General features: G+C 36.8%; 1 protein-coding gene across 1 annotated transcript in view; it reads left to right on the top strand.

Moving 5' to 3' along the window:
* The window catches only part of TyrR (Tyramine receptor), a 273,095-nt gene extending 261,783 nt beyond the window's left edge, over positions 1-11,312 (top strand). Inside the window, exons 6-8 of the mRNA XM_073975404.1 lie at positions 4,098-4,223; positions 9,994-10,180; positions 10,248-11,312. Coding sequence (XP_073831505.1) covers positions 4,098-4,223; positions 9,994-10,180; positions 10,248-11,255 — 1,321 coding nt within the window. The 3' untranslated portion in view covers positions 11,256-11,312. The remainder of the gene's footprint in view (positions 1-4,097; positions 4,224-9,993; positions 10,181-10,247) is intronic.
* The last annotated feature ends 9,800 nt before the right edge of the window (positions 11,313-21,112 follow it).

Genomic DNA, 21,112 nt, shown 5'->3' on the forward strand with positions numbered 1-21,112 from the left:
CAAGGACCATTAGACCAATAAACGTGGATTTTTAAAGTACATTTTTTCAAAGACCATTAGACCAATAAACGTGGATTTTTAGAGTACATTTTTTCAAGGACCATTAGACCAATATACGTGGATTTTTAAAGTAAATTTTTTCAAGGACCATTAGACCAATAAACGTGGATTTTTAAAGTAAATTTTTTCAAGGACCATTAGACCAATAAACGTGGATTTTTAAAGTAAATTTTTTCAAGGACCATTAGACCAATAATCGTGGATTTTTAAAGTAAATTTTTTCAAGGACCATTAGACCAATAATCGTGGATTTTTAAAGTAAATTTTTTTCAAGGACCATTAGACCAAAAAACGTGGATTTTTAAAGTACATTTTTTCAAGGACCATTAGACCAATAAACGTGGATTTTTAAAGTACATTTTTTCAAGGACCATTAGACCAATAAACGTGGATTTTTAAAGTAAATTTTTTCAAGGACCATTAGACCAATAAACGTGGATTTTTAAAGTACATTTTTTCAAGGACCATTAGACCAATAAACTTGAATTTTTAAAGTAAATTTTTTCGAGGACCATTAGACCAATAAACGTGGATTTTTAAAGTAAATTTTTTCAAGGACCATTAGACCAATAAACGTGGATTTTTAAAGTAAATTTTTACAAGGACCATTAGACCAATAAACGTGGATTTTTAAAGTAAATTTTTTCAACGACCATTAGACCAATAAACGTGGATTTTTAAAGTAAAATTTTCAAGGACCATTAGACCAATAAACGTGGATTTTTAAAGTACATTTTTTCAAGGACCATTAGACCAATAAACGTGGATTTTTAAAGTACATTTTTTCAAGGACCATTAGACCAATAAACGTGGATTTTTAAAGTACATTTTTTCAAAGACCATTAGACCAATAAACGTGGATTTTTAGAGTACATTTTTTCAAGGACCATTAGACCAATATACGTGGATTTTTAAAGTAATTTTTTTCAAGGACCATTAGACCAATAAACGTGGATTTTTAAAGTAAATTTTTTCAAGGACCATTAGACCAATAAACGTGGATTTTTAAAGTAAATTTTTTCAAGGACCATTAGACCAATAAACGTGGATTTTTAAAGTAAATTTTTTCAAGGACCATTAGACCAATAAACGTGGATTTTTAAAGTAAATTTTTTCAAGGACCATTAGACCAATAAACGTGGATTTTTAAAGTACATTTTTTCAAGGACCATTAGACCAATAAACGTGGATTTTTAAAGTACATTTTTTCAAGGACCATTAGACCAATAAACGTGGATTTTTAAAGTACATTTTTTCAAAGACCATTAGACCAATAAACGTGGATTTTTAGAGTACATTTTTTCAAGGACCATTAGACCAATATACGTGGATTTTTAAAGTAAATTTTTTCAAGGACCATTAGACCAATAAACGTGGATTTTTAAAGTAAATTTTTTCAAGGACCATTAGACCAATATACGTGGATTTTTAAAGTAAATTTTTTCAAGGACCATTAGACCAATAAACGTGGATTTTTAAAGTAAATTTTTTCAAGGACCATTAGACCAATAAACGTGGATTTTTAAAGTAAATTTTTTCAAGGACCATTAGACCAATAAACGTGGATTTTTAAAGTAAATTTTTTCAAGGACCATTAGACCAATAAACGTGGATTTTTAAAGTAAATTTTTTCAAGGACCATTAGACCAATAAACGTGGATTTTTAAAGTAAATTTTTTCAAGGACCATTAGACCAATAAACGTGGATTTTTAAAGTAAATTTTTTCAACGACCATTAGACCAATAAAAAACGTGGATTTTTAAAGTAAATTTTTTCAACGACCATTAGACCAATAAAAAACGTGGATTTTTAAAGTAAATTTTTTCAACGACCATTAGACCAATAAACGTGGATTTTTAAAGTAAATTTTTTCAACGACCATTAGACCAATAAACGTGGATTTTTAAAGTAAATTTTTTCAACGACCATTAGACCAATAAACGTGGATTTTTAAAGTACATTTTTTCAAGGACCATTAGACCAATAAACGTGGATTTTTAAAGTACATTTTTTCAAGGACCATTAGACCAATAAACGTGGATTTTTAAAGTAAATTTTTTCAAGAACCATTAGACCAATAAACGTGGATTTTTAAAGTACATTTTTTCAAGGACCATTAGACCAATAAACGTGGATTTTTAAAGTAAATTTTTTCAAGGACCATTAGACCAATAAACGTGGATTTTTAAAGTAAATTTTTTCAAGGACCATTAGACCAATAAACGTGGATTTTTAAAGTAAATTTTTTCAAGGACCATTAGACCAATAAACGTGGATTTTTAAAGTAAATTTTTTCAAGGACCATTAGACCAATAAACGTGGATTTTTAAAGTAAATTTTTCAAGGACCATTAGACCAATAAACGTGGATTTTTAAAGTAAATTTTTCAAGGACCATTAGACCAATAAACGTGGATTTTTAAAGTAAATTTTTTCAAGGACCATTAGACCAATAAACGTGGATTTTTAAAGTAATTTTGTTCAAGGACCATCAGACCAATAGACGTGGATTTTAAAGTAAATTTTTTCAAGGACCATTAGACCAATAAACGTGGATTTTTAAAGTACATTTTTTCAAGGACCATTAGACCAATAAACGTGGATTTTTAAAGTAAATTTTTTCAAGGACCATTAGACCAATAAACGTGGATTTTTAAAGTAAATTTTTTCAAGGACCATTAGACCAATAAACGTGGATTTTTAAAGTAAATTTTTTCAAGGACCATTAGACCAATAAACGTGGATTTTTAAAGTAAATTTTTCAAGGACCATTAGACCAATAAACGTGGATTTTTAAAGTAATTTTTTTCAAGGACCATTAGACCAATAAACGTGGATTTTTAAAGTAATTTTGTTCAAGGACCATTAGACCAATAAACGTGGATTTTTAAAGTAATTTTGTTCAAGGACCATCAGACCAATAGACGTGGATTTTTAAAGTAAATTTTTTTCAAGGACCATCAGACCAATAGACTTGGATTTTTAAAGTAAATTTTTTTCAAGGACCATCAGACCAATAGACCTGGATTTCTAAAGTAAATTTTTTCAAGGACCATTAGACCAATAAACGTGGATTTATAAAGTAAATTTTTCAAGGACCATTAGACAAATAAAAGTGGATTTTTAAAGTAAATTTTTCAAGGACCATTAGACCAATAAACGTGGATTTTTAAAGTAAAATTTTCAAGGACCATTAGACCAATAAACGTGGATTTATAAAGTAAATTTTTCAAGGACCATTAGACCAATAAACGTGGATTTTTAAAGTAAATTTTTTCAAGGACCATTAACCAATAAACGTGGATTTATAAAGTAAATTTTTCAAGGACCATTAGACAAATAAAAGTGGATTTTTCAAGTAAATTTTTTCAAGGACCATTATACCAATAAACGTGGATTTTTAAAGTAAATTTTTTCAAGGACCATTATACCAATAAACGTGGATTTTTAAAGTAAATTTTTTCAAGGGTCATTAGATGAATAAACGTGAATTTTTAAAGTAAATTTCTTCAAGGACCATTAGACCAATAAACGTGGATTTTTAAAGTAAATTTCTTCAAGGACCATTAGACCAATAAACGTGAATTTTTAAAGTAAATTTCTTCAAGGACCATTATACCAATAAACGTGGATTTTTAAAGTAAATTTCTTCAAGGACCATTAGACCAATAAACGTGAATTTTTAAAGTAAATTTCTTCAAGGACCATTATACCAATAAACGTGGATTTTTAAAGTAAATTTCTTCAAGGACCATTAGACCAATAAACGTGAATTTTTAAAGTAATTTTTTCAAGGACCATTAGACCAACAAACGTGAATTTAAAGATTACATTAGTAGAGCAACGTCAGAATAATAATCCATAAATTTCTCAAGCTTTTCTTTATCTTATGTCATAGAGAAAATATATGTACTGTTGTTCTACACCATACAACAAATAAATAATTAATTTAAGTTAATGTTTGTTTGTCTTATTTTACGATCCTTCCACGTCCACAATCACCACCTCATATCATTCTTTTTCTCACTGTTTTCCAGTTACTTGGCTGTCACCCGACCCTTGACATATTCTCGCAAACGTCGCTCCAAACGTTTGGCTCTTATCATGATACTCATTGTTTGGGTACTGGCTTTGGCCATCACCTGTCCGCCCATATTAGGCTGGTAAGTAAAAACAACAACAACAAACTATCAAAAAAGTTTAATAGGTCACTTAATTCTCTCTTGGTATCACAGGTGACAACATCCTTTGTTCATTTCAGGATAGTTTTTCATATCGCATTTTTTTGCATTCCGGCATTTTTTTTTTCTTTTTTCAAAATTTGATTTAAATTTATGCAAATGTTTGTTTTTTGCTGTTGAATTTCAATTTTCCACTCAGACGCACACACATCAGCGAATAAAAACCAAAAAACTAAACGGAAAACAAAATTAGAAAATATTTTGTGTTGGTGTTGTTGTCTAGGGAAATTGTAAATGATTTTCATTATTTATTTACATAATGAATGTCTAATTAAAAATTGTTTACGTTGCCAAGATTAGCTGCCGAGAGTGTTAACAAGAGGTTCTTTGAAAGCAATTAATATTGTAATAATAAGTCTTTGTTATTTTATAATTTTCGAAGAAAATTTCTCGGAAGTTTTGGTAGTTTTGTGGTTTTGGTTAAATGTTAAATAATGTGATTGTCAGCTGAAGAAGTGAGCTTAAGAAGCTTATGTTCATCTTCCTCTGACACCTATTGAATACTTTGTTAAGGTAATTGGAAGCAACAGGAAGGATTTTCTTGCTTAAATTAAGTGAAGGATTTCTAAGAGAATTATCACAGGGCAAAATTTTCTGTTAGATTTTCTTTGCGTGAGTGTTGTTGAAAATCTAACAACAAGTGTTAGCAAAAATTCCAGGAAAAGAAAATATTTATTGCCAAGAAATTTATCTTTAAATAACAAAAAATAATTACTACAAAATTAAGCCTTTATAAACGAGGTGAAATTCGTTTTTAGACGAAATGAAGGTTACCTTTATAGACGAGCAGAAGGTTGTGTTTATAGACGAACCAAAGGTCGTCTATAAAGACGACCTTTAGCTCCTCTATAAAGACGACCTTCAGCTCGTCTATAAAGACGACCTTCAGCTCGTCTATAAAGACGACCTTCAGCTCGTCTATAAAGACGACCTTCAGCTCGTCTATAAAGACGACCTTCAGCTCGTCTATAAAGACGACCTTCAGCTCGTCTATAAAGACGACCTTTAGCTCGTCTATAAAGACGACCTTTAGCTCGTCTTTAAATACGACCTTTAGCTCGTCTATAAAGACTACCTTTAGCTCGATTATAAAGACGACCTTTAGCTCCTCTATAGAGACGACCTTTAGCTCGTCTATAAAGATGACCGTTAGCTCGTCTACAGACCTTTAGCTCGTCTATAAAGACGGCCTTTAACTCGTCTATAAAGACGACCTTTAGCTCGTCTATAAATACGACCTTTAACTCGTCTATAAAGACGACCTTTAGCTGGTCTATAAAGACGACCTTTAGCTCGTTTATAAAGACGACCTTTAGCTCGTCTATAAAGACGACCTTTAGCTCGTTTATAAAGACGACCTTTAGCTCGTTTATAAAGACGGCCTTTAACTCGTCTATAAAGACGACCTTTAGCTCGTCTATAAAGACGACCTTTAGCTCGTCTATAAAGACGACCTTTAGCTCGTCTATAAAGACGACCTTTAGCTCGTCTATAAAGACGACCTTTAGCTCGTCTATAAAGACGACCTTTAGCTCGTCTATAAAGACGACCTTTAGCTCGTCTATAAAGACGAACTTTAGCTCGTCTACAGACCTTTAGCTCGTCTATAAAGACGGCCTTTAACTCGTCTATAAAGACGACCTTTAGCTCGTCTATAAAGACGACCTTTAGCTCGTCTATAAAGACGACCTTTAGCTCGTCTATAAAGACGACCTTTAGCTCGTCTATAAAGACGACCTTTAGCTCGTCTATAAAGACGACCTTTAGCTCGTCTATAAAGACGACCTTTAGCTCGTCTATAAAGACGACCTTTAGCTCGTCTATAAAGACGACCTTTAGCTCGTCTATAAAGACGACCTTTAGCTCGTCTATAAAGACGACCTTTAGCTCGTCTATAAAGACGACCTTTAGCTCGTCTATAAAGACGACCTTTAGCTCGTCTATAAAGACGACCTTTAGCTCGTCTATAAAGACGACCTTTAGCTCGTCCATAAAGACGACCTTTGGTTCGTCTAAAAAGATGACATTTAGCTCGTCTATAAACACGACCTTTAGCTCGTCTATAAACACGACCTTTAGCTCGTCTATAAAGACGACCTTTAGCTCGTCTATAAAGACGACCTTTCGCTCGTCTATAAAGACGACCTTTCGCTCGTCTATAAAGACGACCTTTAGCTCGTCTATAAAGACGACCTTTAGCTCGTCTATAAAGACGACCTTTAGCTCGTCTATAAAGACGACCTTAAGCTCGTCTATAAAGACGACCTTTACCTCGTCTATAAAGACTACCTTTAGCTCGTCTATAAAGACGACCTTTAGCTCGTCTATAAAGACGTCCTTTAGCTCGTCTATAAAGACGACTTTTCGCTCGTCTATAAATATGACCTTTAGCTCGTCTATAAATACGACCTTTAGCTCGTCTATAAAGATGACCTTTAGCTCGTCTATAAAGACGACCTTTAGCTCGTCTATAAAGACGACCTTAGGCTCGTCTATAAAGACGACCTTTAGCTCGTCTATTAAGACGACATTTAGCTGGTCTATAAAGACGACCTTCAGCTCGTCTATAAAGACGACATTTAGCTCGTCTATTAAGACGACCTTTTGCTCGTCTATAAAGACGACCTTTAGCTCGTCTATAAAGACGACCTTTAGCTCGTCTATAAAGACGACCTTTAGCTCGTCTATAAAGACGACTATTAGCTCGTCTATAAAGACGACCTTTGGCTCGTCTTTAAAGACGGCCTTTAGCTCCTCTATAAAGACGACCATTAGCTCGTCTATAAAGACGACCTTTAGCTCGCCTATAAAGACGACCTTTAGCTCGTCCATAAAGACGACCTTTAGCTCGTCTATAAATATGACCTTTAGCTCGTCTATAAATACGACCTTTAGCTCGTCTATAAAGATGACCTTTAGCTCGTCTATAAAGACGACCTTTAGCTCGTCTATAAAGACGACCTTAGGCTCGTCTATAAAGACGACCTTTAGCTCTTCTATAAAGACGACATTTAGCTCGTCTATAAAGACGACCTTCAGCTCGTCTATAAAGACGACATTTAGCTCGTCTATAAAGACGACATTTAGTTCGTCTATAAAGACGACCTTTTGCTCGTCTATAAAGACGACCTTTAGCTCGTCTATAAAGACGACCTTTAGCTCGTCTATAAAGACGGCCTTTAGCTCCTCTATAAAGACGACCATTAGCTCGTCTATAAAGACGACCTTTAGCTCGTCTATAAAGACGACCTTTAGCTCGTCTATAAAGACGACCTTTAGCTCGTCCATAAAGACGACCTTTAGCTCGTCTATAAAGACGACCTTTGGCTCGTCTAATAAAGACGACCTTTAGCTCGACTATAAAGACGACCTTTGGTTCGTCTAAAAAGATGACCTTTAGCTCTTCTATAAAGACGACCTTTCGCTCGTCTATAAAGACGACCTTTCGCTCGTCTATAAAGACGACCTTTCGCTCGTCTATAAAGACGACCTTTAGCTCGTCTATAAAGACGACCTTTAGCTCGTCTATAAAGACGACCTTTAGCTCGTCTATAAAGACGACCTTTAGCTCGTCTATAAAGACGACCTTTACCTTGATCTAGTCTATAAAGACGACCTTTAGCTCGTCTTTAAGGCGACCTTTAGCTCGTCTATAAAGACTTAAGGTCGTCAATAAAGACGACCTTTAGCTCTAAAGCCGATCTTTAGCTCTAAAGCCGACCTTTAGCTCCCCTATAAAACCGACCTTTAGCTCGTCTATAAAGACGACCTTTAGCTCGTCTATAAAGACGGCCTTTAGCTCCTCTATAAAGACGACCATTAGCTCGTCTATAAAGACGACCTTTGGCTCGTCTAATAAAGACGACCTTTAGCTCGACTATAAAGACGACCTTTGGTTCGTCTAAAAAGATGACCTTTAGCTCTTCTATAAAGACGACCTTTCGCTCGTCTATAAAGACGACCTTTCGCTCGTCTATAAAGACGACCTTTCGCTCGTCTATAAAGACGACCTTTAGCTCGTCTATAAAGACGACCTTTAGCTCGTCTATAAAGACGACCTTTAGCTCGTCTATAAAGACGACCTTTAGCTCGTCTATAAAGACGACCTTTAGCTCGTCTATAAAGACGACCTTTACCTTGATCTAGTCTATAAAGACGACCTTTAGCTCGTCTTTAAGGCGACCTTTAGCTCGTCTATAAAGACTTAAGGTCGTCAATAAAGACGACCTTTAGCTCTAAAGCCGACCTTTAGCTCTAAAGCCGACCTTTAGCTCCCCTATAAAACCGACCTTTAGCTCGCCTATAAAGACGACCTTTAGCTCGTCTATAAAGACGATCTTTAGCTCGTCTATAAAGACGATCTTTAGCTCGTCTATAAAGACGACCTTTAGCTCGTCTATAAAGACGACATTTAGCTCGTCTATAAAGACGACCTTCAGCTCGTCTATAAAGACGACCTTTAGCTCGTCTATAAAGACGACCTTTAGCTCGTCTATAAAGACGACCTTAATAAAGACGACCTTCAGCTCGTCTATAAAGACGACCTTTAGCTCGTCTACAAAGACGACATTTAGCTCGTCTATAAAGACGACCTTTAGCTCGTCTATAAAGACGACATTTAGCTCGTCTATAAAGACGACCTTCAGCTCGTCTATAAAGATGACCTTTATCTCGTCTATAAAGACGAACTTCAGCTCGTCTATAGACCTTCGGCTTGTCTATAAAGACGACATTTAACTCGTCTATAAAGACGAACTTCAGCTCGTCTATAGACCTTCGGCTTGTCTATAAAGACGACATTTAACTCGTCTATAAAGACGACCTTTAGCTCGTCTATAAAGACGACCTTTAGCTCGTTTATAAAGACGACCTTTAGCTCGTTTATAAAGACGACCTTCAGTTCGTCTATAAAGACGACCTTTAGCTCGTCTATAAAGACGACCTTTAGCTCGTTTATAAAGACGACCTTTAGCTCGTTTATAAAGACGACCTTTAGCTCGTCTATAAAGACGACCTTCAGTTCGTCTATAAAGACGACCTTCAGCTCGTCTATAAAGATGACCTTTAGGCTCGTATATAAAGACAACCTTTAGTCTCGTCTATAAAGACAACCTTTAGGCTCGTCTATAAGGACAACCTTTAGGCTCGCCTATAAAGACGACCCTTAGCTCGTCTATAAAGACGACCTTTAGCTCGTCTATAAAGACGACCTCTAGGTCGTCTATAAAGACGACCTTTAGGCTCGTCTATAAAGACATCCATGGCTCTCGTTAAATTGATGCCTTGAAATTTAATTTGAATAACCTCTCCTCAAATGGCCCCAAATTTGTTTATATTTAAATGAAAAAAGTTAGCATTCAAAAAATTGTAAAGGTCAACTTCGCTAATATTTACTTATATAACAAATGACCAGACAATGTTTATTGTTTAGCGAAGAAAGTAAATAAAAAAGTTCTTAGCCTTGTTTTAAGTTTTAAATTTTATTTTAATGTTGCCCAAACCATTTATTCCTGAACATCTGTTCGTTTGTCCGGCATTTGTCATTTTGAACAAAGGATGTATGTCTGTGTGCATGTGTGTGCGTGTGATTGACTGAATGAAATGTGATATCTGTCCCTACATTTGAATTGTGTTCTGGTTTCAATATTTTTTTCTACATTAATGCTTTTCCCTCTTCTCTCCCTCTCTGCAGGTATGAACCAGGTCGCCGAGATTTAAGTGAATGCCGTTACAATCAGAACGAAGGCTATGTGATATTTTCTGCCATGGGTTCATTCTTTATACCCATGGCGGTGATGATTTATGTCTATGTCAGGATATCATGTGTGGTGGCAGCGCGACATGATAATATGACCGATATTAGTATACATAATAATAAGGTGGGTCGCATAATACATACATACAAAAGACAACCAACTAATGTCCATTTACTTTCCCCTTTTCCAGAAATTCAAACGTTACACATCTGCTGATGTGGAAAATGAATTGGATCCCGATATATCGGAATTAGATTTAAGCTCTGGCCAAAAGAAACAGGCCGCCGCCCGCACTCTCTCCAATCAAACCTTGGCCAAGGAGTTGCATGAAATAATGGCTTCCGATAATGAAGTCATTACCCAGTGTCATTCGTTGTTGGCAACGCCATCCTCGGCAACGGCACCCTCCACTAAAAATGGTTGTTATGAATTGACCAGGGCAACATCATTGCGTCGTACACCCACCGCCTCTTCGACTATGACGCTCATGACTAGCACAACGACAACGGGTGGTGGTGGTGCTACAAGTACAGCAACAGCCTGTACAAATATCGAAAATCCCTGGACATTTGCTCCAGCCATCAATACAACAATTCCTGCTACAACAACAACCAGCAGCTCGACACACTATCAACAACATTCACATCCTAACAAAGCAATGCGTACCCACAGCATACGACATCAACATTATATTAGTGCCCCGCCAGCCACCCTCTTGGCCGTTACGTCTGATGTAATGGCAAGCGGCAACATTAACAGTGTTGCCACATCAATACTACGTCAACAATCACAACCCATCCAAAGCATGTCCTCGGTCCACCAACAACAACGTGCTTCCTCCCACCACTCGCATGGCCACAACTATACCAAATCTCTGTCGAATCGCATTACTTCGCTGAAAAAAGAAAATAAGACCACTCAGACGCTTAGCATTGTTGTGGGCGGCTTTATTGCTTGTTGGCTGCCATTTTTCATCTATTACTTGATAACACCATTCTTGCACGAGCACCAGGTCAGTCGGACACTGGCCAAGGGTTTGACATGGCTGGGCTGGTGTAACAGTGCCATCAATCCCTTCATCTATGCATTCTACTCGGTTGACTTTCGGGCGGCATTTTGGCGTCTGACTTGCAAGCGCTTCTTTTCGGCTTCCACAAAACCGCAATTTCCCGGCAACACAATGTCGATACGACGATAGTTAAGAGCACCACTCTATGATTAAGTGTGTTTTAGGAACAAAAACAAAAAACAAAAACTGATACCAAAAATATATTTGAAATGAAATTAGTTTCGTAAGGCTCAATTCAAGTTAAATTTAGACAAAAAGGGTAGAACTTAAAAAATAAAATAAAACTCTTAAATTTATGAAAATTCAAAAAAAAAATGAAAATTTTTGGTTTCACTTTTAATAAGGGGAAAATGGATTCAGGGAAAAGTAGCAACAGGGGTAAGTACCTATACAGGGTCACTTTATAGATGAGCTGGAGCTAGTTTTTATAGAAGAGCTAGAGGAAGGTCGTCCCTATAGACGAGCTGAAGAAGGTCGTCCCTATAGACGAGCTGAAGAAGGTCGTCTCTATAGGCGAGCTGAAGAAGGTCGTCTCTATAGACGAGCTGTATACGGTCGTCTCTGTAGACAAGCTGTAGAAGGTCGTCTCTATAGACGAGCTGTAGAAGGTCGCCTCTATGGACGAGCTGTAGAAGATCGTCTCTATAGGCGAGCTGTAGAAGGTTGTTTTTATAGACGAGGTGTAGAAGGTCGTCTTTATAGGCGAGCTGTAGAAGGTCGTCTCTATAGACGAGCTGTAGAAGGTCATCTTTATAGACGAGCTGTAGAAGGTCGTCTCTATAGAAGATCTGTAAAAGGACGTCTCTATAGACGAACTGTAAAAGGACGTCTCTATAGACGAGCTGAGGGTCGTCTCTATTGACAAGCTGAAGGTCGTATCTATAGACGAGCTGAGCTATAGATGAGCTGTAGAAGGTCGTCTCTATAAACGAGATGTAGAAGATCGTCCCTATAGAAGAGCTGTAAAAGGTCGTCTTTATAGACGAGCTGTAGAAGGTCATCTCTATAGACGAGCTGAGGGTCGTCTCTATTGACAAGCTGAAGGTCGTATCTATAGACGAGCTGAGCTATAGATGAGCTGTAGAAGGTCATATCTATAAAGGAGCTGTAGAAGGTCGTCTCTACATACGAGCTGTAGATGGTCGTCTCTAAAGACGAGCTGTAGAAGATCGTCTCTATAGACGAGCTGGAGAAGGTCGTCTCTATGGACGAGCTGTAGAAGTTCGACTTTATAGGCGATCTGTAGAAGGTCGTCTCTATAGACGAGCTGGAGAAGGTCGTCCCTATAGACGAGCTGTGGAAGGTCGTCTCTATAGACGAGCTGTAGAAAGTCGTCTCCACAGACGAACTGAAGAAGGTCGTCTTTATAGACGAGCTGTAGAAAGTCGTCTCTATAGACGAGCTGAAAAAGGTAATCTCTATAGACGAGCTGTAGAAGGTCGTCTCTATAGACGAGCTGTAGAAGGTAGAGTTGTGCCAAAGGAACTATATGGAACTATATAGTTCACTTCGCAGTTCCAATGGCCCACATTTTTTCTTTGAACAAACTGAGTATACTTAATATCACACGTTACATTTCATGATGTTACTCATACGTTTTGGAACTAGTACAAGGAACTAGGAACTAGATTGCCCAACTCTAGTAGAAGGTCGTCTCTATAGACGAGCTGTAGAAGGTTGTCTCTATAGACGAGCTGTAGAAGGTCGTCTCTATAGACGAGCTGATGTTCGTCTCCATAGACGAACCGAAGAAGGTCGTCTCCATAGACGAGCTGAATGTCGTCTCTGTAGACGAGCTGAAGGTCGTCTCTGTAGACGACCTGATGTTCGTCTCTATAGACGAGCTGAAGGTAGACTCTATAGACGAGCTGATGGTCGTCTCTATAGAGGAGCTGATGGTCGTCTCTATACACGAGCTGTAGAAGATCGTCTCTATAGATGAGCTGTAGAAGGTCGTCTTTATAAACGATCTGTAGAAAGTCGTCTCTATAGACGACCTGAAGAACGTCATCTCTATAGACGAGCTGTAGAAGGTCGTCTCTATAGACGAGCTGTAGAAGGTCGTCTCTATAGACGAGCTGTAGAAGGTCGTCTCTATAGACGTGCTGAAGGTCGCCTCTATAGACGAGTTGAAGGTCGTCTCTATAGACGAGCTGAAGGTCGTCTCTATAGACGAGCTGAAGGTCGTCTCTATAGACGAGCTGAAGGTCGTCTCTATAGACGAGCTGAAGGTCGTCTCTATAAACGAGCTGAAGGCCGTCTCTATAGACGAGCTGAAGGTCGTCCCTATAGACGAGCTGAGCTGAAGGTCGTCTCTATAGACGAGCTGAGCTGAAGGTCGTCTCTATAGACAAGCTGAACGTCGTCTCTATAGACGAGCTGAGCTGAAGGTCGTATCTATAGACGAGCTGAAGGTCGCCTCTATAGACGAGCTGAGCTGAAGGTTGTCTCTATGGACGAGCTGAGCTGAAGGTCGTCTCTATAGACGAGCTGAGGTGAAGGTTGTCTCTATAGACGAGCTGAAGAAGGTCGTCTCTATAGACGAGCTGAAGAAGGTCGTCTCTATAGACGAGCTGAAGAAGGTCGTCTCTATAGACGAGCTGAAGAAGGTCGTCTCTATAGATGAGCTGAAGAAGGTCGTCTCTATAGACGAGCTGAAGAAGGTCGTCTCTATAGACGAGCTGAAGAATTTCTCGTAGAAGACCTGTAGATCTTCTCATAACAGAAGACATCTCTGGTTTTCTATACAAGAACGAATCTAAGTCTTCTCATAGAAGGAGACCTGTAGTTAATCTCATAAACGAAAACTATGTTTTATGGGAAGCCAAACTAGTAATCGAGCGTTTTATCCGTACTACTTTACGGATGCGAAACTTAGTTGACAACAGCAGCCTTAAACTCAAAGCTACAGTCATTTACAAATCGAGGTTTTCGATACAAAATGAGAATATGGTGGCCAAATTTTATAAACAATACCGATCTCTACCAAAGGTGCAACACCGATACAATGACAATAATCATAAAAAGAAGAAAATTGAAATGGATGGGGTACACGTTGAGAAAACTAACGATGAACTTTGCCGTCGAGCCCTTGATTGGAAACCTCAAGGTAGCAGGAAAAAAAGAAGACCTAAAAACTCCTGGAAAAGAAGTCTAATGAAGGAGTTATAATCCGTCGGAAAATCATGGAGTGAAATAAAAGCAATAGCGAACATCTGGAAGATGTTTGTGGAGGCTCTATGTTCCTCAAGGAGTTAAGCGGAAAAGAAGAAGAAACCAGTATTCTAAAAGTCGATTTTCTACTGGTCTTCTTCAGCTAAAAGAAGTCATTGGTTTTATCCTAGATTTTAGACTTTATGGGTTGTATTCTGTTTCAATCTCCGCTACACAGAAACTACCTTTTCAGCTTTTAAAATTAGTTGCGATTATCCTAGGATTTCAGTATCATATTATCACTTCACTTTCATCCCCATATCACTTTCTTTCTCCTCAGTGCCGGAATAGTTGTGTCTGTTTTAAGTAAGCTCTGTGTGATAGTCATCAGACGTTAATGGTAAATTTTTCACAACATTGTGTCACATATTATTTTTCAAACATTTTTTTATTTAATTGTAGCATTTCACAAACACAAGAACGGGGTGAAAAGAAACACAAACGGAGAAGATATTTACATATGTACATACATACATTTGTACACTTCTAAATTATATTTTAATGATGCAACAGACACAAACAGCCTTGCAACTACATACACACCATACAAAGACCATACAATTACAAAAAAAGTCCTGCAAAAGACACCTTTAAGCAATGTGTCAACAAATGGCAAAATGTTGGCAATGTGTGACTCCAAAGAAAAAAAAAGGATAAGAGTAAAAACAGCAGAAACAAGATTTACGATCTGAATTGTGGAACATAAAATGTTGCAACTCATAAATAAAAAGTTCAGCCCCCAACGTTACAAAACAGACAGCCAGGGGAGTGAATGAAATTAACTTTAAATACACGTGATAACTTTTGTAGGACTTGGACAATTTTTTGTTAACCTTGCTGTGATGAAAGTCTCTTATATAAATGGATATAATATTTAAGAACATACTTTTCAACAGAAATGTAATTTTAAATAATATTCTCTCTTTGCGTTTTATAAACTAAGTGGTTTTATGTTGAAACATAAATTGCTGAATGAGAGATTTATTTGATGACCATAAAATTATATCAAAATGTAATATTTACATCTAATGAGCAGGGGGTATGTGTAATGCAAACTGACTCAATGCTATATAAATTATGTTTATATGAAAAGTAATCGTCAGCTTAAAGCATGTAATTTGTAATACAAACGAGAGAGCTTTCATATGGATGTCGTAGGGAACATGAACATTTGTCGACGACAAGTTTTCTATAGAAGATCTTCCTATAGAAGGCCATAATGTATTCTCAAAGAAGAGGAAGGTCTTCTTACAGAAGACCACATGGGCTTTTTATAGAAGACCACAAGGTCTTCTTATAGAATACAGCAAAGTCTTTCTATGAAAGAAAACAAGGCATTTTATAAAAGACAACATGGTCTTAGGCCGCAGGTCTTCTTATCGAAGGCTACAAAGTCTTCTTATAGAAGACCACAAGGTCTTGTTATAGAAGACCAAAAGGTCCTCTTATAGAATACCATCAGGCCTTCTTATAGAAGACCACAAGGTATTTTTATAGAAGAACAAGAAGTTTTTTTTATGGAAGACCAAGAGGTCTTGTTATAGAAGACCAAGAGGTCTCCTTCTTGTTACAGAACATTACAAAGATTTCTTATAGAAGATCACAAGTTCTTGTTATAGAAGACCACAATGTCTTGGAATAAAAAACCACAAGGTCTTTTTATAGCAGACCTCAATTTCTTCATGTAGAAGACCTCAAGTTCTTCTTATAAAAGACCACAAGGTCTTCTTATAGAAGAATACCAGGTCTTCTTATTTTTATTGAAGACCACAAGGTCTTCTAATAGAATACCGCAAAGTCTTCCTATGAAAAAAACAAGGCATTTTATAAAAGACAACAGGGTCTTAGGCAACAAGGTCTTCTTAGAAGGTCTTCTTATCGAAGGCTACAACGTCTTCTTATAGAAGACCACAAGGTCTTGTTATAGAAGGCCACAAGGTCTTCTTATAGAAGACCAATAGGTCTTCTTATAGAAGACAACAAGGTCTTTTTATGGAAGACCAAGAAGTGTTCTTATAGAAGACCACAAGGTCTCCTTATAGAAGACCACAAGGTCTTCTTATAGAAGTCCAATAGGTCTTCTTATAGAAGACAAATAGGTCTTCTTATAGAAGACCACAAGGCCTTCTTATAGAAGACAACAAGGTCTTCTTATAGAAGACAACAAGGTCTTTTTATGGGAGACCAAGAAGTCTTCTTATAGAAGACCACAAAGTCTCCTTATAGAAGACCACAAGGTCTTCTTATAGTAGACCACAAGGTCTCCTTATAGAAGACCACAAGGTCTTCTTATAGAAGACCACAAGGTCCTCTTATAGAAGACCACAAGGTCCTCTTATAGAAGACCACAAGGTATTCTTATAGAAGACCTCAATTTCTTCATGTAGAAGACCTCAAGTTCTTCTTATAAAAGACCACAAGGTCTTCTTATAGAAAACCGCAAGGTCTTCTTATAGAAGACCACAAGGTATTCTTATAGAAGACCACAAGGTCTTCTTATAGAAGACCACAAGGTCTTCTTATAGAAGACCAAAAGGTCTTCTTATAGAAGACCAAAAGGTCTTCTTATAGAAGACCAATAGGTCTTCTTATAGAAAACCACAAGGTCTTCTTATAGAAGACCAAAAGGTCTTCTTATAGAAGACCAAAAGGTCTTGTTATAGAAAACCAAAAGATCTTCTTATAGAAGACCACAAGGTCCTCTTATAGAAAACCGCAAGGTCTTCTTATAGAAGACCATAATGTCTTCTTATAGAAGACCACAAGGTCTTCTTATAGAAGACCACAAGGTATTCTTATAGAAGACCACAAGATTTTCTTATAGAAGACCACAAGGTCTTCTTATAGAAGACCAAAAGGTCGTGACAACTTTTGTAGGACTTGTCTTCTTATGGAAGACCAAGATGTCTTCTTACAGAAGACCACAAGATCTTCTTATAGAAGACCAAGAAGTCTTCTTAAAGAAGCGGTCTTGTTATGGAAGACCAAGAAGTCTTCTTATAGAAGACCAAGGAGTCTTCTTATAGAAGACCAAGAAGTCTTCTTATAGAAGACCATGTTGTCTGGTTATAGAAGACCAAGAGGTCTTTTTATAGAATACCAAGAGGTTCTCTTATAGAAGACTAAGAGGTCTTCTTATAAAAGACCACAAGGTCTTCTTATAGAAGACCACTAGGTCTTCTCATAGAAGACAAGCAGGTCTTCTTATAGAAGACCACTAGGTCTTCTCATAGAAGACAAGCAGGTCTTCTTATAGAAGACCACTAGGTCTTCTCATAGAAGACAAGCAGGTCTTCTTATAGAAGACCAAGATATCTTCTTACAGAAGACCACAAAGATTTCTTATAGAAGACCACAAAGATTTCTTATATAGAAGACCACAAGGGCTTTTTATAGAAGTCCACAAGGTATTCTTATAGAAGACCACAGGGTCTACTTATGGAAGACCACAGGGTCTTCTTATGGAAGACCGCAGCGCCTTCTTATGGAAAACCGCAGCGTCTTCTTATAGGAGACCACAGGCTGTACTTAGGGGGTTTTCTAAATGTATGGATTTAGATTAAAGCTCGTAAGTGTTGCTGATGGAATGGACAATGTGATTCGCTAACTGGCCTTAAATTGCCTTCTTCCGAATTTTTGTGTGGTAGGTACCCGAGGTATTAGATCGAAATAGTCAAAACCGATTGATGTCTAGTAGAAATATTACGATGTGGAAAGTACAGATCAAATCGCTTCTTGCCGCTTAAGATTTATTGTAAGCACAATTTAAGCGAACATTTTTGAACTTTTGTGGAGTGGTACCCGAAGGAGTAGACCAATATAGCCCATCTTCCAACTTAGAAGGCCAAAGTTTGGACTGAATCGGTTTATCCGTTCTAGAGTTCGAAAGTGCACTCCAGCCAGACAGGCGGACGGACCTTGCTTAATTGCTAAATGGATTACCTCGAAACATTTTTGGGATATAAAACCATTATTTCGATTGGGCATATTATGGTCGTATATACCTCGTTATTAAAATGCCGAGGGTATAAAGAATGATGGACTTTCAAAAGCAAAATTTTGAATTTGAACAAAAAAGTACCTTTTTTGTCATAAAGCGGCCATTATTTGTATGTTTGCAGGTCAAATTCGAAGATGGGCTATATCGGCCCATGTTTTCGTATAGCTTCTATATAACTGTACCTCCCGATTTTCGGTATTTTGACGGCTTCAGCTTCAATTTTAACCGAACCAGCTGTAATTTGACATTTAAGGTTTTTAGGTGTCACGACGTTTCTTCCCTAAAAATTTTCAACATAGGCCCAGGTTTAGGTATAGCCACCATATAAGCGTACCACTCGACTTTCGGTATTTTGAGGGTTTTGGATACAATTCTTAACCAAAAAACCTGTAATTTGACATTTAAGTTTCTTAGGTGTCACAACAATTCTTCCCCAAAAATTGTCAACATAGGTACACTTTTAGGTATAGCCCCATATAACGGTACCTCCCGATTTTTGGTATTTTGATATTGGCTACAATTTGTAACCAAACTAGCTGTAATTTGACATTTAAGGTTCTTAGGGGTCACAAAACTTCTTCACCAAAAATTTTCAACATACGCCCAGGTTAAGATATAGCCCCCATATTACGGTACCTCCCTATTTTCGGTATTTTGAGAGCTTCAGCTACAATTTTAACCGAGCCAGCTGTAATTTGACATTTGAGGTTCTTAGGGGTCACACCAGCTCTTCACCACAAATTGTCAAAATAGGCCCATATATAGGTATTTTAAAGGTTTTAGCTATTTTTTACTAAACTTTTTTACTGCAGTCACGATGCCAACATAGGTTCATGTTTAGGTAATTTCAGTAGTATATTGAACGCCACTCCTTCACACATATTTATCCATAAAGTTTTTGAGGTCTTTGTTTCAATATTTTAATTTCATTCTGTGTAGAGAGTGTTTATTAAGTCTGTCAGTGGAATAATTAGGACCTCTGTTTATGATACCTACTCCACAAACACCTAAAAATTGGAAACTTCCAAAACATGTTCTGTCAATATCGAAAAGGTCCAATGATTTTTTCCATGGGCAAAGCTGACTGGTACTTTCTTACTGGTTTACCGTATCAAAGTATATACACTAGGGTGGGACAATTTGTATAGAGGGAAAAAAGTCTTAATGGGGCCTTCGCGTTGTTGATTCTTTGGATTCTACTAGACCATATGTCTGCGGTGAAAAACGTGCTTCCCCATTTTGATTTGAACAACTGAATCTTTTTTCGTCTGCCAAAATACAATATAACTATATACGGTTTATATATTTCCTTCATAGGTTTTCCAAGTTTAGAAAGTCAAGGATACAATGGTCTTTGGATAAATGAAATTGATGAATAATTATAAAAGTTAGAAGCAAATCATTGAAAATGCTTCTGAAATAAGGTGAATTAAGTATAGTATCCCCTCCTAGCGTATTACTACCATACCATAAATAAAATCATGTTTATAAATCATACGCCGGTGGGGATAAAATTCCATAATTTCATAAATATATGTACAAATGACAATAAAACAACAAATAAAGGATGAACAAAAATGTTTTTGCAATGTACTGGAGAGTTCTTAATTATTGTCTTGGCTACAATTTTCGTCTTAGTATTGGATCGAAAATCTCAATGGTTTGGCTGTTATATGCCAAAATATCCAAAAAACGTGACAAAAGTCTGATAAAAAAAAAAAAAACAAAAAAAACTACAGATGCCTATGTCTGAGTAGATGTGTCTTTCTTATCGCAGCTGATCGCTTTCTTTATTTTTCCGTTTGCTTTGTTTACAAACTTAATAAACAGAAGCAGACTAAAGTGTACGCATTAAAACCATCAAATTAAGTAGTGGCGCATGAATTTAAATCAAATTTTATAATAAATTTTGTTATTTTGATACCGTCATTTGTTGCATAAGCCGCTCTGTTGCTGTTGTTGCAGTGTTCCTGTTGTTTCTGTAATAATCAGACATTTTTTATTTTGTTGTTGCTGCATGTTTGCTTGTTTTGAATATGCCAGAAACAAGAGCTGCAAAATGCAGAATTTGCTGCCAATCATTCACAAAGACGCAACCTACGGTCTCACGCAAAGCTTGCAACGCCTGTATCCATGCTTCTTGCGCGAACATTGACGAGAAAAATCTGAGTGTTTTGAGGACTGTTAAGGAATTTGCATACATCTGTCCCAATTGTTTGCCAAATCTGAACAAAAACAACAAGACAAATAATAATGACGTCATTCAGAAGATAATATATTTTTAATTTGAAAATATTAAAAATACAGAAGATAAAACGCGTAAAGGACGAAAAAATATCTGCTTTTGGAAGGAATGTGCCTACAATAAGTGACTGTGAGTGTCCCAACAATGCGTAACCCAAGGGTAACATCAACTTCTAAAAGTCAAGTTTATATGTATGTATGTTAGTACTTCAAGGAGGTAAAAGACCAATGCAAACATTTCATAGATTTTGGTGGTTTTATTCCAGAAAATTAATAAACATGTCATTATTCTCCACGTAATGTATCCAAGGGAAAACATAGAATACCTCCAATTTATGTGTTTTAAGTGGAAAGGACCTTGTATTTTAGACCCAAAAATTTGCTTGCAATCTAAGGAACAGAAGCTGCATTATATATGTTTACCATACATTTATATGTTCAATGCATTACTGGCAAAAATATTTAATAAATGTATGTAATCAAGGTCATTCAAGACAGTGAATTGAATTTCTATGCAGAAATATGTGTG

This window comes from Musca autumnalis, unplaced genomic scaffold, assembly GCF_047663935.1.
Source record: "Musca autumnalis isolate F117 unplaced genomic scaffold, ASM4766393v1 scaffold_1, whole genome shotgun sequence".
Classification (NCBI taxonomy): domain Eukaryota; kingdom Metazoa; phylum Arthropoda; class Insecta; order Diptera; family Muscidae; genus Musca; species Musca autumnalis.